The 19,594-nt window shown below is 44.0% G+C and overlaps 1 protein-coding gene across 1 annotated transcript in view; it reads left to right on the plus strand.

The window, feature by feature from the left end:
• The first annotated feature begins 3,228 nt into the window (after positions 1-3,228).
• The window catches only part of LOC137375109 (ephrin type-B receptor 1), an 826,129-nt gene continuing 809,763 nt past the window's right edge, over positions 3,229-19,594 (plus strand). The window contains exon 1 of the mRNA XM_068041741.1: positions 3,229-3,423. Within this exon, the coding sequence (XP_067897842.1) occupies positions 3,372-3,423 (52 nt within the window). The 5' untranslated portion in view covers positions 3,229-3,371. The remainder of the gene's footprint in view (positions 3,424-19,594) is intronic.

Here is a 19,594-nt window from a genome sequence, read left to right on the forward strand (position 1 = left end):
CATCAGTAGCAGCACAGAGCAGCCATGTAACATAGAGCTTACTCACCCATTGTTGTGAGGCTAATGGAGAATGCATATGATTGACTATAACATCGCACAACTCCACTCCAGGCTCAGTTCATCTGCTGCTGAAACCCTCATCCATTCCTTTGATACCCCTCGACTTGACTGTACTACTTCTTTCCTGACCAGTCTCCCACCTTTCACCTTACATAAACGTAAGCTCAACCAAAACTCTGCTGTTCATAGCCCAACTCACACCAAATTCCATTGATTCAACACCCTTGTGCTCACTAACCTACACTAGCTCCAACTACAGCAACACAACAATTTTAAAATTTGCATTTTTGTTTTTAAATACTTCCACAGTCTCACCCCTCCCTATCTCTGTAACCTCTCCAGCCCCACAACCCTCCAAGATATCTGTGCTCCATTAATTCTGGCCTCTTGAGCCACCCTGATTTTAATTGCTTCACCATTGGTGACAGCGCCTTCAGCTGCCTCGGCCCTAATCTCTGGAATTCCCTCCCTCAACCTCTCCACCTCTCTCTGTAAAACCTACTTCTTTGACCAAGATTTAGTTCATCTGCCCGAATATCTCTTTCAGGTTTGGTGTCCAACTTTGTCTCATAACTCTTCTATGAAGTGTCTTGGGATGTTTTACTATGTTAACGATGCTATACAAATGCCAGTTTTTGTTGTTGTTGAGATGAATACAGGGAAGGGAATGCCAAAGTGGGGCCTGTTGAAAGCAATCAGTTGGCTTCTCCTATTCCACCGTCCACAGCTCCATACTTGCATACTTACGCATAATCTAGGCGGACACGTCAGTGAAGTACTGAGGGAGTGCTACTCTGTCGGAGGTGCTATCTTTCAGATGAGGCATTAAACCGAGGCGACATCTACCCGCTTAGGTGGACGTCAAAGATCTAATGGTACTATTTCAAAGAGGTACAGGGACGTTCTCCCTTGTGTACTGACCAAAACTTATCCCTTAACCAGCACCTAACCCAGATTACCTGATCATTTATCTCATTACTGTTTGTGGGATCTTGCTGCGTGCAAATTAACTGCCACATTTCATAGGTTACAACACCTCATCTTAAAAACCTTGTGATCTCCTGGGAGAGGCAACAAAAATAAAGAACCCAGGCCAATTTTGTGGAAAACAATCTGGGAATCTTATCCCTGACCCCTTAGGCAATTGAAACTAGTGGAGGAGATCATTCTGGCCTTGATAATTCCTTCAGTTCCCACCTTTTGTGTGAGGATATCTCCACCCCAGCGAGAAACAGGTCCGCTTCTTGCTTGAAGGAATTCAGTGAATCAGCATCCACTGCTCAATCTGACAGCATGTTCCAGAAATACATGGTTCTCTGAGGAAGGAACCACCTCCTGAAACCTAAATTTGGCCTATGCAACTTAATATTGTGACCCCTCGTCCTCCCTAACCTATTTAATTTGAACAAACCGTCAACTGGACACAATCTATTCCCTTCCTCATCTTACGAACCTTGATCAGATCAACCCCAAGTCTGCACTTCTTTAAAGTGCAGAGTTCCAACTTTGTTAGCCTATCTTGACAACTATGAAGCTTTAAACTGAGAATTTTTAATAGCCCTCCTCTACAAATGTAGAGTGAAACTGCCCCCAAAATAGGTTTGCCTCAAAGCAGCAGGAAGGGATGTATCCTTCTATTCTCATTGTAGCTACTGTCTCGAGCTGTCTGAGTGGCCTTGCCAGTTAATGCTCGGGTTGCCAAGTCCCCACGACTGTCCTGGTGTCTTCAAGCAATGAAGTAGAATCTCCCAGACACTGTGAGTAAACCCAGGAGATAGAACCTGAGGGAAGTAGGAAAAGTTATGCTTTCACTTCTTTGAACACTTTTGTCCATTAATTATAAAAATGTTTGAGAGGGGAAAATAGACTGTTTGACTGACAAGCAAGAATTATCCAATCGGGAAACAAAGAATCCTAATAGGCTGTGGAAATTTAGTGCGCTGCAAGGATGGACTGTGGGATGGTTGGGGGCAGGAAGTAACGTGATCGAACCAGAGTTGTCAACCCTTGTTAATGTTGACTAGTTTTGTGCTATGGAATTATGCCTACTAGGAACTGGAACAAGAGGTGTGAGCTCAGCATTTCTGCTGGCTGGGTTTTATTGAAATCCAGATTCCAGCTGCAATCGAGCCTTTCACTCCTATGAGTAGTTGGAGGAGTTTACAATTGTTAAGTTCACTGAAGGGTAAGGATGGATGGTGGGGCAGGGTGGGAGGGGGTGTGGAAGAAAAGAAAAAGGTAATTGAAATAAATAGCTTCTACTTATATAGCCCCTTATTGCAATCTCACAACGTTGTAAAAGCCCTTCACAGCTAATGGAGTACTTTTATAGTGCCATATAACATAGGAAAATACAGTAGCCATTTTGTACACAGCAAGATCCCACAGGCAGCAATAAGATAAATAATTAAACTCTTTTTTTTATTGTGCTGGTTGAGGGCTAACTCCTGGTCATGATTCCAATAGTGCATGGGATCTTTTACACCTGCTGAAGAACGAAGACATCTCACCTGAAAGGCAGTACTGTCAACAGTGCAGCTCTGGAAGTTACCAGTCTGGGATTTAGCAGGCACGTCTCTGAAGAGAGATTTGAATCTACAATCTTCAGACTCAGAGTCAACAATGCTACCACTAAGCTGCAGCTGACACCTTGAGAAGGGTACAGGTGTGAATAAAAATCTGATAGGGCAAACTAGTTTTGAAGGATGTCAGACATTGTTTTGATGGGAGGGGGCGTCAAGGACTGACACATCTGTACAAGCACCAAAGCTGCTACTCTCTACCTCCATCAGATTAAACGCCAATAGTCAGAAGATTATTGCCAGTATTTAAACTCAAGACAGTCAGATTCTGTCTGTAATTCCTGAGTCAGAAAAAGAAGTGAAAGGGCTAATCGGCAAAGGGACACACACACACCAGCTCAAAAAGTATGAGTGTGCAGTACCCCTCACTCCCACTAGATAGGGCCATCTCACTTTTATTTGCACTCACAGCTCTTTCAAGAGTGCAAAGTTTGCTGTTTCTCGCAGCCTCTCCCCTGTTTGCCAGCCTCGGTTGTGGGCTGGGCTGGGCTGGGCTGGCTGGTGATTGGCCGGCTTGGGAGCTGTGAAAGGCAGCGATTGGAAGGGGTTTGATGCTGGGGGTCTGGGTGCCAGCCTCCCCCAGACCCCGCTCTGTGTGCGAGAACTCCACTTCTCTGCTGCCGAGCCTGCAATGTGACTGTGCACAGAGAGACAGAGAGACTCGCACTCGGCGATCTGGAATATAAGCATCAGCTAGCTACAGGAGACCCCCGGGCAGGATCCAAAACTATGGCTCCCATTCTCATCCTCTGCCTGCTGTCTGCAGTCGGTGCTGTGGAAGGTAACAACTTCTCCATTCTCCCTCCACCCAGACAGCCCACTCTGATTTACCCCAAGTTTGCAGCCTTGCAATTGTCCATCTTGTTTTAAAACAAAACTTGCATGTTAAAAAGTTGCAGTAGAGTCTGCCAATGCTTTTGCAGAGGGAGTGACTTTTTAATGTAGGATATATATTTATATATTTGCAAACAGATGTTGGTCGCTTGACCCTTTCCCACACTGTTTCCTTTACAGCTGCAATGCAGTGTTTTTTGGCCAAGGAATTGGGATTCTGTGTGTGCCTGGTAGAAGTGCCTCGGGTTTCTTTGGGTTTCTTTGCGCTTTCTCCTGTGATGGGACCCCTTCTCCCACTTAATGTGGCTCCGGCACTTTACTGAGCTTGACTAGCGGGGCAGCCATCCACACATCATTAGGAGACTTACAAAAAATCTCAGCTCTTGCAGGTTGTTCCAAATGTGTATCAGGAAGATACAGAAAGTGTGAAGTATCTGCGTGCAGATGTGTGGATCTCTCTGAGTATCTTTATGTGTTGGAATGTACTATGAGTGTGTGGATCTCTATCAATACCTGTGTGAGGGAGTGAGGGAGTGGATCTCTGAGGCTCTGTGTGTGTCTGCGAGTGTGCGCCTGTGTGAATGTCTGCACCTGCGTGTGTGTGTGGATGTATGTATCTGTGTACAAGAATGAGTGTGAGGATGTCTGTGATATCTGTGTGTGAGTGAGTGTATGCGGATGTCTGAGTGTGTGTGTGGTGCATGTGGATGTCTGTGAGTATCCGTGTCTGTGTGAGTGTGTGCATGTCTGAGTATCTGTGTGTGTGTGAGGGAGTGCGTGCACGTGAGTATCTGGGTCTGTGTGAGTGTGTGTATGTCTGTGAGTATCTGTATGTGTGAGTGAGCCTGTGTGGATGTTTGTGATTATTTATATCTATGTGTGTGCATGTCTCTGTGTGTGTGTGTGCGGATATCTGTGAGTATCTGTGTCTGTGTGTGTGTGTGAGTGTGTGCATATCTGTGAGTATCTGTGTGAGTGTATGTGCATGTCTGTATCTGTGTGTGTGTGCATGTCTGAGTATCTGTGCTGTGTCCGTGTGAGAGTGACTGTGTGTGTATGTCTGTATCTGTGTCTCTGTGTGTGTGCATGTCTGTGAGTATCTGTATCTGTGTGTGTGTGTGAGTGCATGTCTGTATCTGTGCCTGTGTGTGTATGTCTGTATCTGTGCCTGTGTGTGAGTGTGTGTATGTCTGTATCTGTGTGTGTGTGTGCGTCTGTATCTGTGCCTGTGTGTGTGTCTGTATCTGTGCCTGTGTGTGAGTGTGTGTATGTCTGTATCTGTGTGTGTGTGTGCGTCTGTATCTGTGCCTGTGTGTGTGTGTGTGCATGTCTGTATCTGTGCCTGTGTGAGTGTCTGTATGTCTGTATCTGTGCCTGTGTGTGTGTGTGTGCATGTCTGTGAGTATCTGTGTCTGTGTGAGTGAGTGTGTGTGCGGATATCTGTGTCTGTGTGTGTGAGTGTGTGTGCGGATATCTGTGTCTGTGTGTGTGAGTGAGTGTGTGTGTGTGTGTGGATGTCTGTGGATATCTGTATGCTTCTGTGTATGAATAAGTGAATGTGTGTAACTCTGTGTGTGTAGGGTTCAGTGAGACAGCAGTACTGGAACCTCTATATTCTGGGATAAGGAGGAGAAAGCCGAACAGTTCGGGTTTTTGACTTGACTCTAGGATTTGACACTTTCCAAGATGAGGGAATGTCAAGAATTGCGTTAATTGTGATTTTTGTACGGGTACGCGGTATGAAAGTGCTCTTTTCAGAGTGATAAATGGGTTAACAGACACTGTGGGTTAGGAAGAGATTGTCCCTGTGACTGCTGTTACCTTGGCTCTTCTAAACCTCTTCATATTAAACAATGGGCAGCATCGCGCTCAGTATAAGAACATCTTTCAAAGTGATTCATGCTGTTTCGACAATATCAGTGCGAACTGTGAGCCCAGTGATTATATATCGTATCATTGAAATGTTAATAGCACAGACATTGTACTGTACAAATGTTGCATTACTGGCACTTGAGTGTTACATCTCAGCTCCTGACCATTGCCGTTGTTCTCTCTTCCTGCCTCTTTCATTAATGTTTGAAACACCGAGACTGATTGACAATGTATCCCCAGATCACAATATGAGAATAATATTGTACATCCCTCAATTTCTGGAAGGCAGCATCCTTATTAAAAATATGCAGTGCCTCCAAAAGAAAGCGATCTGGGTGTTTTATAACAGATTTATCTTTGCTTTTTGCTCGCTATTTGCGTTTTACTTTTTCCCGTTTGATCAGCTCAGTGCTTCGTGCAGCCCGCTCCTTCTGAATCAGCAGAGCTTTCATCCTATCTCCCTTTATGAATATGTAGGGCATGCAGATTTTAACAAATGCTTTTTTTGAGCAAAACCCCCCCCCCCCCCCCCCCGTTCCTGTTAATCAGAAAGGTTGGAATATTTCACGGTGCAGAAGCTCGAATATAGGCTGGCCTCATTATTGCAACCAGTGCCTTCGAAACGCTTGTTGAGCAGCTTGAAGAGTGCCTCAATGTCGCCACTCTGTGAGTTCATTAACACATTGCTTTCAATGAGTCTCCTAATGAGGGTCTCCGGGGAGATGGGCTTCACATCTCATCCCTCCTCACCACCTCCGCCCCCACCCCCCCCCAAGCGATTTCAAACCCATTTGCCTGCGAGTCACATCCTCCTCCATCCAAACAGGCAGCAGGAAAACCTTTCGGATGGTCTGAGACACGGGGTTACAGTAAGCGGGGATCCTGACATGCAATCTGTCTAACTAATGCAGCTCACCATTTAAAGGAAAATTCATTGCACAATGCCTGGCACTGAGGACACTCGACATTCTACCTGAGGTTGCTTTGTAAATGAGAGTTCTATTACCCCAAGTGTTGGTGGTGAGATGGAGATTAATTGTACTGTTCAGTGAGGGGCCTTCAGAGTTCCAGGTGGGGGTCTCTTCCAGAGACTTTTCGGGTCAGACTTTTGAATTTTTTTTTGAGCATGGGAAGTTGATCTGAAACAGACTGGTGGTGGTGGAGTGGCGAGGGTGGGTAGAGGGTGGTAGAGGGGTGTGGGGGTTGCTGGTGGGTAGGTGGGTGGGGGATGGGCAGGGGTGGAGCCAGGTGAGGGGCCAGGGGGTTCTGGTGGAGGGCTTTAGTGGTGGTGGTGGGGGGGGTGGGAGGGGGGGGTGTTTGGTAGGGGAAATAGGCAGGAGGGGTGTCCATAACTTCAGAGCCACAAACAGAATGGAGGAAAGCCACTACAGCTCAATATCCAATAAAGCAGAGAACTGAAGATGGAGAAGCTCCAAACCCTCAGCCACAAACTGTCTAACACAACATCCCTGAGAGCACCGAGCAATACTGGAAGAATTCTCTTACTGCAATATGTTCCAAATATTGCTTACTGTGTATTTAAACATTCTGTAGTTTAGGTACTTGCAATCTCAGTTTAATCTTTCTGTGACACAAAAAGTTAGGATAGGCTGTGTACATATATGTGTGTGTACAAATGAGTCTGCCTGTGTGTGTGTGTGTGTGCGAGAGAGAGAGAGAAACTGTGTGTCTGAGTCTGTGTGTGTAAGTTTTCTAACTGGCTAATTTCACAGCTCACCATTTGGTGCATGTCTGCAGTTCAGATGTAACCAACTGAGGTGTGAGATTATTTGCTGCTGTTAATGCTTTATTATTGCATTGGGAAGGAATCGGATTTGGATATCTATCAGTTCTGGGTCTGTCCTTGAATCCCGTTAAGCTCAGTGCCTGAAATTTTTCGATCAGCAGTTAGAGTGAGGCAGAATGTGAGGGTAAGTGGACCAATAGGTGAGATGTGGAGACTGCGAAAGAGATTAACCAGTGAGATTTCACTGCTATTACACACATTGTTTAACTTGCATCATTTCAAAGCTGAATGCTGAATTCAGGGGACAGAATTCAATTCCAACCTTCAGAATTCCTTTAAACTGTGAAAGAAATATGTTCTTGCATGTCAAAACATTATTGATTTATTGAACAATTTCCCTGCTGACAGGGCCACACCAGTCTTAAAAGGGGTCATGCCTATAATAGTCAGTTCTTCATTCAATGAATATTCAACAACAGTTGCATTTATATAGTGTCGTTAACACAGTAAAATGTCCCAAGGTGCTTCACAGGAGCATTATGAAGCAAAATTTGTCACCAAGCCACATAAGGTGATATCAGGGCAGATGACCAAAAAGTTTGGTCAAAGAGGTAGGTTTTAAGGAGCTTCTTAAAGAGGAGAGATAAAGAGGCATAGGCAGCTGAAAACACAGGATACACAAGAGGCCAGAATTGGAGGAGCACAGAGATCTCGGAGGGTTGTAGAGCTGGGGGAGATTACAGAGGTAGGAAGGAGTGAGGCTATAAGGGATTCATTATTGTCTTTTACAGTAATGTGCAGCGCAATATTTAGTTATTACTTTGAAACCTGACGAGTGGGGCCCACAGAGCACGGTCATGATAATTGTGGAGTATCCAGTTTAAATTTGCACCACATGCCTATAATTTATCCAGATGCATTGTATTAACATAAATTGTTGTCAGATTCATTTGCCTGCACCTAACTCACAGGCTGGTTGAATTTAAATTGGTGAAATTGACCTGAAATTGCGAAGTAGATACATAAGAAATGAATGCGACTCAAACAACGGTGTGTGAAATTAGTGTGTTTATTTTTAAATGATTTTTTTCTCTTCGATTAAAAAAAACTGTGTATCTAAATCGGTAAAGCAAGCTGAATATTTTCAGTTTAATGTATCATTGATCCAGGATGAATGGCCGTATCTCGTTTCCCTGTCATGCAAAGAGAATGTGGACACACAGCCTCTGTGAGGGAGAAAACCGACAGGTTTAAGAAAGAGAGAGTTAAAGGGATCAATTGTTGATGTGTGGACAAGTTAATGTTTGCAGACGCTGGAGTCTTTCTGTATATTTGCGATTGTTGGCTGATTTGAACTTTGATCAACCATGATCTAATTTAATGGTGGAACAAGCTTGAAGGGCTGAATGGCCTGTCCCTTTGAATGGGTGTTGAGTTGTTCTGTGCCATCTTCACATGTTGGAAGTGATGTGCATGCTGTTAGTGGCCATTCACTTTGCTTAGAGGGTGCAGCAATCTTCTGAACCCAATGGTAATCTGCGGCCCCAGTCACGTTGTTCCAGTGAGCAAGCTTTCGTAAGAGAGAAGGTGGGCTGAGAACACAGCTGATTTTCTAAGACTGAGCCAGACTTCTTCAACTTACTTAACAATACTGGACTCGTGGGCCAAATGGCCTCCTTCAATGCTATAAATGTCTCGATGAAGATTGTATCTGTCTCTGTACACTTTGTGATTTACATAGTTGATATTCTGCTCTTCCTCCTCTCAGATCAGCCCTGATCTAATTGAATGGTGGAACAGGCTAGAGGGGACGAATGGCCTACTGCTGTTCCTATGTTCCTCTCCCTGCATTGCAGCTGTATTTTGGTCCTCTCTCTGAGTTCAATGTGGCCACCATGTAACTTAAAGGTGTAATGCCTTCCTGACTGTAAAGGGCAGTTTGCCTGATTCATAAAGTGGCCTCACACTATTTCACTGATTGGATTGTTGCTCCCTGCTTGCTGAATAAAGCATGTTTCAAATTGAAACCCATTTCAGAAAACTTGATTAAACTTTTGAGCAAAGAAATCACCAATGGAATGTGGTGGTGTGCCCCATTTATTTTGGCAATGGTGAGCTAGAAGTTGGAGCAAAATCGCAGCACCAGCAATCCAACTCCAACAGTTGGGTTACTGAGCCTTGGGGGTGAGGGATGGGGGGTGGAGGGGGGAGGGTGGGGATAAACTCCTTTAAGTACGATGGGCAAACAATATTTATTTTTCTATTAAACACAAGGAGGCTGATTCGAATTTGCCTTCAATGTAGCGTTAAAAGGGGGATGGTAACCGTCTGCCCCTTTAACAATGACAATGCAGCTGGTGCCATTTTGAAATAGGCCTAGTGTCAGGTATTGAAGAGTCTGCCTGTTTCAGCTGACAGGCCCCCCTTTAATATGGAAATCGGGATCTTAGGACCCTGATCACCATTTTAGATGCATACGATCGTACGAATTAGGAGCAGGAGTAGGCCACTCAGCCCTTCGAGCCTACCCGCGATTCAATAAGATCATGGCTGATCTGATTGTAACCTCAACTCCACATTCCCACCTACCCCGATAACCTTTCACCCCCTTGCTTATCAAGAATCTATCTACCTCTGCCTTAAAAATATTTAAAGACTCTGCTTCCACCGCCTTTTGAGGAAGAGAGTTCCAAAGACTCACGACCCTCAGAGAAAACATTTCTCCTCAGCTCTGTATTAAATGGGTGATCCCTTATTTTTAAACAGTGACCCCTAGTTTGAGATTCTCCCACAAGGGGAAACATCTTTTCCACATCCACCCTGTCAAGACTTCTCAGAATCTTATATGTTTCAATCAAGTCGTCTCTTACTCTTCTAAATTCCAGCAGATACAAGCCTAAACTGTCCAACCTTTCCTCATAAGACAACCTGCCCATTCCAGGTATTAGTCTAGTAAACCTTCTCTGAACTGCTTCCAATGCATTTACATCTTTCCTTAAATAAGGAGACCAATACTGTACACAGTACTCCAGATGTGGTCTCACCAATACCCTGCGTGGCTGAAGCATAACCTCCCTACTTTTGTATTCAATTTCTCTAACAATAAACAATAACATTGAATTAACTTTCCTAATTACTTGCTGTACCTGCATACTAACCTTTTGCAATTCATGCACAAGGACACCTAGATCCCTTTGCATCTCACAGTTCTGCAATCTCTTATCATTTAGATAATATGCTTTTTTATTCTTCCTGCCAAAATGGACAATTTCATATTTTCCCACATTATGCTCCATTTTCATGATCTTTGCCCACTCACTTAACCTATCTATATCCCTTTGTAGTCTCCTTATGCCCTCTTCACAGCTTATTTTCCTACCCATCTTTATGTCATCAGCAAATTTCATCCAAATCATCTATATAAATCGTAAAATGTTGAGGCCCCAGAACTGTGGCACACCACTCGTTACATCTTGTCAACCAGAAAATTACTCATTTATGCCTACTCTCTGTTTCCTGTTAGCTAGCTAATCTTCTATCCATGCCAGTATGTTACCCCCTACACCATGAGCTTTTATTTTCCGCAATGACCTTTGATATGGCACCTCATCAAATGCCTTCTGGAAATCTAAGTATAATACATCCACTGGTTCCCCTTTATTCACAGCACATGTTACTTCTTCAAAGAACTCCAATAAATTGGTTAAACATGATTTCCCTTTCACAAAACCATGTTGACACTGCCTGATTGCCTTGAATTTTTCTAAATGCCCTGCTATAACATCTTTAATAATAGTTTCTAATATTTTCCCTATGACATGTTAAGCGAACTGGCCTGTAGTTTCCTGCTTTCTGTCTCCCTCCCTCTTTGAATAAAGAAGTTACATTTGCTATTTTCCAATCGAATGGAACCTTCCCCGAATCTAGGGAATTTTAGAAAATGAAAACCAATGTATCAATTATCTCACTAGCCACTTCCTTTAAGACCCTAGGATAAAATCCATCAGGACCTGGGGATTTGCCAGCCCGCAACTCCCAACAATTTGCTCAGTACCATTTCCCTGGTGATTGTAATTTTCCTGAGTTCCTCCCTCCCTTCCATTTCCTGATTTACAGCTATTTCTGCGATGTTACTTGTATCCTCTCTAGTGAAGAGTGATGCAAAATACCTGCTCAATTCATCTGCCTTCTCCTTATTTTCCATTATTAGTTCCCCAGACTCACTTTCTAGAGGACCAATGCTCACTTTGGTTTGGAACTGGATGGAGACTGTAATTTCGATCGGCAATGGAGCCAAAGAGGTCTTGCTGCCGCTGTGACTGGAATTATTTTCATGGGGTCCTGAGGCTCCTCTTGGCCTCACAAAAATACTGTGGTCCCTGAGAACCCCCTATGTGATGCGCCCCCACACCCCTCACACTTACCTTGATGGCAGTCATTTATCTGTTTTCAGAAATGCTCTGAATGGACTGTGAGTTGTCTGCAATCTATCCTGTTACATAGAACACACCCCATTTCCATAGCAACCTCCCAGCCCCAGCCCCAGCCCCAGACACAGTATTCTAAACTTAGCGACTCCCAAACACTATTTGAGCACAGAGGCATTTAACTTTTTATGTTACAGTGTGGTCTGTATGTGAGCTTCTCCTAACATTAGCCCAGAGTTTGCTGGGGCCGGGCTGGCTCACATTGTGCCCCATTAGTTGGACTTTGTTCCTTAACCCTTAGCTTGAAATTATTTTGCTCTGTAAGTTCTTGGACTTATGAGCTGGTAACAGCACTGTGAGGATAAAGGGGCGCCTGGGCCTTTGGTAAACAGCGGGACCCACTAGCTCATTAACCAATGAGATTTAAGGATAGAGCAGGAAATAGGGTGAAGTGGAGTCAAATCAGTAGAGAAAGAGAGGGAAAGACAGATTGCAGTAAGAGAGAGAAACAAAAGAGACAGAAAGGTTTAAATTTTAAAAATCTCTCGAAACAATTTGCTGCCTGCAGGAATGAGACTCCACAGTTTCAATTTTTCCAACTCTGGGTCGGAGACATTGGGTGCCATTGCAGGAACGTAAATCTCCTCATCAGAAGAGTCCTTATGTCATTAAGTACAAGCTCTAACTTTCTGCAGTGAATTTATTTAATGTTCAAATGCAGAAATTTCTTGAAACATATGGGGAGGTTGACGGTGGGCTGTTGTTTTTGTGAAGCTAATAGTGGAGTGGTGCAAATTGTCCAGCCACTTGTGGCGAATTGCAACTCACCGCATATTGCTTGCTTGCCACAAGTTGTTCTGAGTTATTCATGCATTAAACTCAGCTATTTTCCCAGCGAATGTTGCCAATATACATCCGTTGAAATGATCAGTAACAGTATTTACTATGCATTTCCTCATGCTGAAAAATACCTTCTTCACTGAGCTCGAGCTATGTTTGCTGTACTGTTATAAAATAATACTCCGCCTCGCTCTCATTTCAGATATCTGTTCTCTGTTTGCTGCAAAGCTGCACCATCTCAAAACTGGACTATTGGGGATATTCACTGCAACACCCTCCTCATTCAAACGCACAAATGCTCAGTTCTTAAGGACTGTGTTATGAGAGTGGAGTGTATGCTTACACAGAGTAATGTAATACAATCAGAGAATTTGTGTTCCTCTGAAATGTCACAAAACCTCAGCTTATTAAGGACGGAAAATAGTGGCAGTTATCCATCCTTTCTTCAAACATCCGTGTCATTCCATCTCCACCTGTTCTGGTACAACAGAGCTGGCTTATGTGCAGGAGGTTGCTGAGCCGAGATTGTGTTCCGTTTCAGTGTTCATCGATGAATCACACTAACTATTGTTAGCAAAGAAAATAAGATTGCCACCACAAGACTTAAAACACCTCATATCTGTTGTTTTCTTATGGCTTTTCAAGATGTAACATATCTTATGCTGAGGATACAATAATTGACAAGGTTACCTATTTCCCAGGTTTACTATAGTCTGGTGTCACTCACCACAGTAATGTGTACATATACTCCCTTCCTTTCACAGCTTCATCCTGTGCTCGCTGACCTACATTGACCCCTGATCTGTCAATGCCTTGATTTTAAAAATCTTATCCTTGTGTTCAAATGCCTCCATGGCCTCGCCCATCTCTATCTCTGTAATCTCCTCTCGCCCTCTGAGATCTTTACACCTCTTCAATTCTGGCGTCTTGAGCATCCCAGATTTTAATCACTCCAGTATTGGTGGCCACGCCTGGAGTTACCTAGGCCATAAGCTCTGGAATTCCCTCCCTAAACCTCTCTATTGCCCTCTTCTCCTTTAAGACACTCCTTACCAAAACTTTTGGTCATCTGTCCTAATATTGCCTTCTATGGCTTGGTGTCAAATATTGTTTGATGCTTTTGCGAAATGCTTTTGCTTTTTTTTTACTATGTTAAAGGGGTTATATAAATGCAAGTTGTTGTTGTTATCCAAGCCATTGTGTTTCAAGTATGAGCCCAGATACTGTGTTTGGGCAAGACATCCAACCATGGGAGGAATATAGCTGATGTTCCACCTTGTTCTGATTTGGTGTTACACACATATATTTCAACAAGGGTCACTGAATCGAGATCAAATTGAGAGCCCTCGCAGGTTTTAGTTTTTCCTTCAGTTGCCCTAGGATACTGAGTCCAGTGATAGCAGTATTGAGCCGAGCTGAGACATAACTCAACACAGTGGTCAAAACTGAAGCCTTTCTGACCTATAAGATTCAGTATCACACAATAGATGGTGCGTTTAGCAAAGGATCATTGGAGAAGCCTGTATCTTAATCCTGACCTCAAAACAAAACACCCCTTAAGGCACCAATGTAACATTTGCATTTCCCAAACCAACTATCTGAATGGCCAATTTAAATGAGTATGCCAATGAATGATGAATTGTAGGCAGTTTGACCCACGGGTTCAATTCCATGAGGAACTGAACTGAGAGTAGGCAAAGTCATTTTGCTTTGAATCTGCAAAGGTAGACAACGATGATTCCCGGAGGTTTTTATTCAAAGGCAGGTGTCAGATGTGAAAGAGCAATGTTTGAAATTAATGCCACCCACCACTCCTCTCATTATAAGATTCTTCAGTAAATCCAGGGTGTATAACAGCAATTATAGAATTCCAGAATAATATTCATTCTGGATTTTCCTTTCATGGAAATTTTAATCATTGTCATTTTGGCAAATGATTTTTAAGAGGTAGATTTTAGTTTTCCCGAGTGATATTATCTTGCCTGTTTCCCTCTCGTGACAAGTTCCCAAACTCGGCCCTGTCATCAGAAACAGCAGACTAAATGGAGAGGCCTGTAATATCAGAGACTGAGGTGCACAGCAGCTGTTCCAGTGCACTTCCTATTGATTGGTAGTATCAGGGAGCTTTACTAGATGCTACTGGATGCTGGCAGATCTAAATGATGGAAAATATTCAGATATAAGACTGAGGGAAAAGCTGGGACTAGTGTGAGTTTTACATACAATTGAAGCCTTTTAAATGGTCTGATGAAAGGTATTCATCCCCTTCAGGGGATCCCACGTCCCCTCATTAAGCTGAACCTTTTAGCAGTGTCATGCTAGACCCCCACCTGCCAAGAATGAGGCATATTAATTTCACCATATGGATATTAAATTTCAAACTGTTTCTGAAGTGAAGAAAGGACTTGCTAAAAAATCACCAGGCCCTTGGCTGGAAAAACATTTTTGAATACTAACAGCCAGTGCTTAGAAGGACAAAGGGGCTATTCCTTGTTCCAATTTAATCCACAATGGACTTTGAGCACTAGGTATTGTGTGCAAGAAGAGACATTCCAGGGTTAGCTAAGACCAGAGAATCCACAAACAGATGTGGTCAGACCAACTAGTCACATGACTAACCTACTTGGCAACCTGTTTTTTCCTGAATTGTTTGAACTCAGAGTGTCTGTTTGCTCCTGGACTGAAAGGACTTCTCCTGGCTGGCTTGACACAGCCTCTCCTTTCTGCTCCTATCTTGTCTCACAGAACTCCAAATCAACTGAAGACATATGAACCCCAAGAGAGAAAAGTCTCCTGCAGCAAACAAGGTTTAAGAAGAATACTGGGCCCCAACGAAAAGCAAAATCTACCTACAATCAAGTATTCTACAGTGAGCGTGAAGATCCGTAACAAAAACGCTTCAGAGATTGCCTCAAACCTTTCCACTTTATTTTTTCTACTCTGTTCTGTCTCTATCTGCATGTGTGTATCGTGTATGCATGCGAGTGTGGGTGCATCGTGTATCCGTAGGCATTAACCGAATTAGAGTTTAAGTTTAATAAATTTCAACCTTTCTTCTTTAGACCTAAGAAAATCTGTTTGTGCAGGTTTCTTTGCCTTATAATTGGAAAGCAGTGAACAAGGATTCACCAAGGGGGAGCTAGAAACAAGGTGTGTTTAAAATAAAACCCTGTTACTGTAAGACTGGATGAAGGCTGAGGGGGAAACCTAGACCCCTTTCTCACCTGGTCATAACAGAAATTTTGGGGCTACCGTCTTGGATTTTACCCAGAGACAAACATGTGAAATTGGAAGTGGAAGCCAAATTGTTCCCAATCAAAAAAGAGCAAGATTTTAATACAGGTTTTCTTGTGGTTGTGTGTGCCTGAATACTAACATGTCTGCAACTGAAGCTAGTAGCTCCCCAAGCCAGGGTACAGTAGATTTAGATTTAGATTTAGAGATACAGCACTGAAACAGGCCCTTCGGCCCACCGAGTCTGTGCCGACCATTAACCACCCATTTATACTAATCCTACACTAATCCCATATTCCTACCACATCCTCACCTGTCCCTATATTCCCCTACCACCTACCTATACTAGTGACAATTTATAATGGTCAATTCACCTACCAACCTGCAAGTCTTTTGGCTGCGGGAGGAAACCGGAGCACCCGGAGGAAACCCACGCAGACACAGGGAGAACTTGCAAACTCCACACAGGCAGTACCCAGAATTGAACCCGGGTCGCTGGAGCTGTGAGGCTGCGGTGCTAACCACTGCGACACTGTGCCGCCCTAACTTGGGATAAGTTAAAAGCACTGTCTATGGAGGAGTTGCGGAAAATGGCTGAGCAGTGTGGGATCACTATATGTGGCAAGGCTAGGAAGTTTGAACTCCTAAGACTAGTGGCCAATTATTTTTCCCTTGAATCTGAGGAAGCAGATGCAGTGTTCAAAGTAGACCCTGACAGGGTATTGTTAGCAAAGCTACAATTAGAATAGAGGAAACTTGAATGAGAGGAAAAAGAAAGAGATAGACAGGAGAGGGAGAAAGAAAGAGCCTTCCAGAAGGAACATGAAGAAAAAGAGAGAGAAAGAATATTCCGGAAGGAATGCAAAGAGAGAGAGTTGAAGTGGCTTGAGTTAACTAGGGGGTGACAGAGTAACCCCTGTGAAACCATGGCCAATATGGAGGAGCCTAATTCAGGGCTGGGTACAGAATTTTTAAAACGAGCTCAACTAATCCTAAAATTCAATGAGGAAGATGTAAAAGAATATTTTGTCTCCTTTGAGAAACTGGCAAGGCAGCTAAAATGGCCAGCTGAGACCTGGCCTCTTTTACTACAAAGCAAACTAACCGGAAAAACTCATGAGGTTTATTCCTTGTTGCCAGGTGAGAGTTCATCAAATTATGAACTGACAAAAAGTGCTATCCTCGGGGCATATGAATTAATAGCCAAAGTATATCGCCAAAAGTTTAGAACCCTCTAGAAGCAAGCTAATCAAACTTATCTGGAGTTTGAAGGAAGTAAGAAGCTGGCTTTTGACCAGTGGCTGAGGGCTCTTAAAGTACAGCTCAGCTATGAGAATTTCAGAGAAGTAATTCTGCTAGAGGAATTTAAACACTCTGTCTGACTCTCCATAAAGACCCATGTAGAGGAGCAGCAGGTTCAGACAGCCTGATGAATTTACTTTAATTTATAAGTCGGTTTCTCAGGGGAGAACCTTTCCCCACAAATCTGAAAAGGATAAAGGGTGGGACAGTGATAGGAGATCAAGCAGTCCTGGGAGAGAAAGAAAAGAAGGAGACACAGGGGGTCCTCCACCTGCCAAAAAGGAAGGTGCTATGAGCAGGAGTGAGACCCGCAGACCTGTGTGCTTCCATTGTAATAAAGCAGGACATTTAAAAGCTGACTGCTGGAAACTAAAGGAAAAACCTGTCGGGTTAATCAGGGCACACCCACTCAGTGAAGATAGGACCCTGATGGAAAGCAGAGCAGAACAAGCTGTGGCTTTAACTGCAGTAAGAGTGAAACCGAGGAAGCTTACTACTGCAAGTGCCAGAAAATCTAATAGGATTCCTGAAGGCTATCAGGGTTTTGTGTCTGAAGGGAAAGTAACCCCATACCCCTCGAGTGGGGCAAGCAAGCCCATAGTAATTCTCAGGGACACAGGGGCCACTAGATCCCTTTTACTGGGAAAAGGCCTGACCTTTCTCCCAGAGAGTGCAGTCAACACCAGATGGTGGTGATTGGTATTGGAGGGTGGTGTATGCCAGTACCTGTACACTGGGTGCACCTGGAGTGTGACCCAGTTTCGGGACTGGTGACCGTAGGGATTGTCCCTAGTTTGCCTGTAGATAGGGTAGACCTGCTCTTAGGTAATGATCTGGCGAGGGTGAAGGTGGTAGCACCCCAAAGTAGGTGACCGCGGGAGGTCAGAGAGACAGGGCAGTGGCGGGAGACAGACCCCTGCAGTTTCCCTGAATGTGTAGTGAATCAGGCCATGATCAAACCAGCTCCCCCAGAGGAGACTGAATTGGCACTGCGGACAGATAACCATGAGGTCTGTCTGTCTGAGACTTTCTTTGGAAAGTTAGGAGAGCCAGGGAATGAACTAAATGGATTTTCCCTAGCTGAGGCTCAGTGAGCCAACCAAGTATTGCGAGAGTTAGCACAGGCTGCCCAGTCTGAAAGTGAAGCAGAGGGAATCCCTGATTGCTACTATTTAAAGTACTGATGAGAAAATGGAGTTCTCCTCACAGACCTGAGAGCAAGGAGTGGACAGTAGTTTACCAGTTAGTGGTACCACAGAGGTACCAGAGAGAAATAGTAAGAAGGGCCCACGAGACTATTGTGGCTGTACATGCTGGTATACAAATGACAAAACCCCAACTTACAGTGAAACCTGCATCCTTGGTCCTGTTCGGAGGACCCTCCAGCAGAAGGCTGGTGAACTGTAAGGGACCCTCGCCGAGAACAAAAAAGGACAGGCAGGTACAAGGCTGGCAAAAGGTTAGATAGGAAAGGGGAAGAAGTGACCAAGAAGGCAGGTTAAAGGAAGTCCGGGAGGAATCCTGGATGAAACCCTTACGGTCCGGTCAGCCAACCCCAAAAAATTTGAAAAGTTAGACCCCACATCCTCCTATGTAAATGCAGACACTAGAAGCACCCCACCAGAGTTGCTAACAGCATTTACAGGAACCTGCAGAGACAAAGAAAGACCTCTAGGGGACAGAGAAACCGTGAGGGTGATACCTCGCCTAGTCAAAGTGCCACAGGGGACTGCAGTAGTGTCCCAGAGGACAAAGGGGAGATTAGCAGAGAATCATCCCCCACAGTCAGATAAAAAGAGAATCACGCATCCCTTGAAGTCAAAAGCCTTTGTATGACTCAGCAACTCACTGAAGGAGAGTTCAGGATAGACCCACCCACTACTGACTCTCCTGAAAAAAAAATCCAACTCAGGGCTATTTAAACCTAACCATCTAAAAGACCCTAAGCAGCCATGGAAAATGGGCAAACTGAAGCGAAACTTCCTAAAAAAAAAAGTATATTTACTGGGATACCAAAAAGGAGGGAGGGGGGGTAATTTTAGTAAGTTTTAGGATTTATGAATGAATGAGAGAAATGCATGTTTTCAGTATCTTATATTTTCTCTCGACCATTTAATGAAATGCGCTTTTCTCAAATCGCATTTCGTTCCGCTGGGTGTGGAGGTGTCATGCTAGACCCCCACCTGCCAAGAATGAGGCATATTAATTTCACCATATAGACATTAAATTTCAAACTGTTGCTGAAGTGAAGAAAGGACTTGTTAAAAAATCACCAGGCCCTTGGCTGGAAAAACATTTTTGCCTACCAACAGCCAGTGCTTGGAAGGACAATGGGGCTATTCCCTTTAACCCACAATGGACTTTGAGCACCTGGAATTGTGTGTAAGAAAAGACATCCCAGTGCCGGTTAAGACCAGAGAATCCACAAACAGGCGTGGTCAGACCAGCTAGTCACATGACTAATCTGCTTGGCAACCTGGGGTTTTCTGAATTGTAAAAACAGTTCGAACTCAGAGTGCCTGTTTGCTCCTGGATTGAAAAGACCTCCTTTGGCTGGCTCGACACAGCCTCTCCTGTCTGCCCCCATCTTTTTCTCACGGAACTCCAAATCAACTGAAGACACATGAAGCTCAAGAGAGAAAAGTCTCCTACAGCGAACAAGGTTTAAGAAGAATACTGGGCATCAACGAAAAGCA

Source organism: Heterodontus francisci, chromosome 11 (assembly GCF_036365525.1).
Source record: "Heterodontus francisci isolate sHetFra1 chromosome 11, sHetFra1.hap1, whole genome shotgun sequence".
Taxonomy (NCBI): domain Eukaryota; kingdom Metazoa; phylum Chordata; class Chondrichthyes; order Heterodontiformes; family Heterodontidae; genus Heterodontus; species Heterodontus francisci.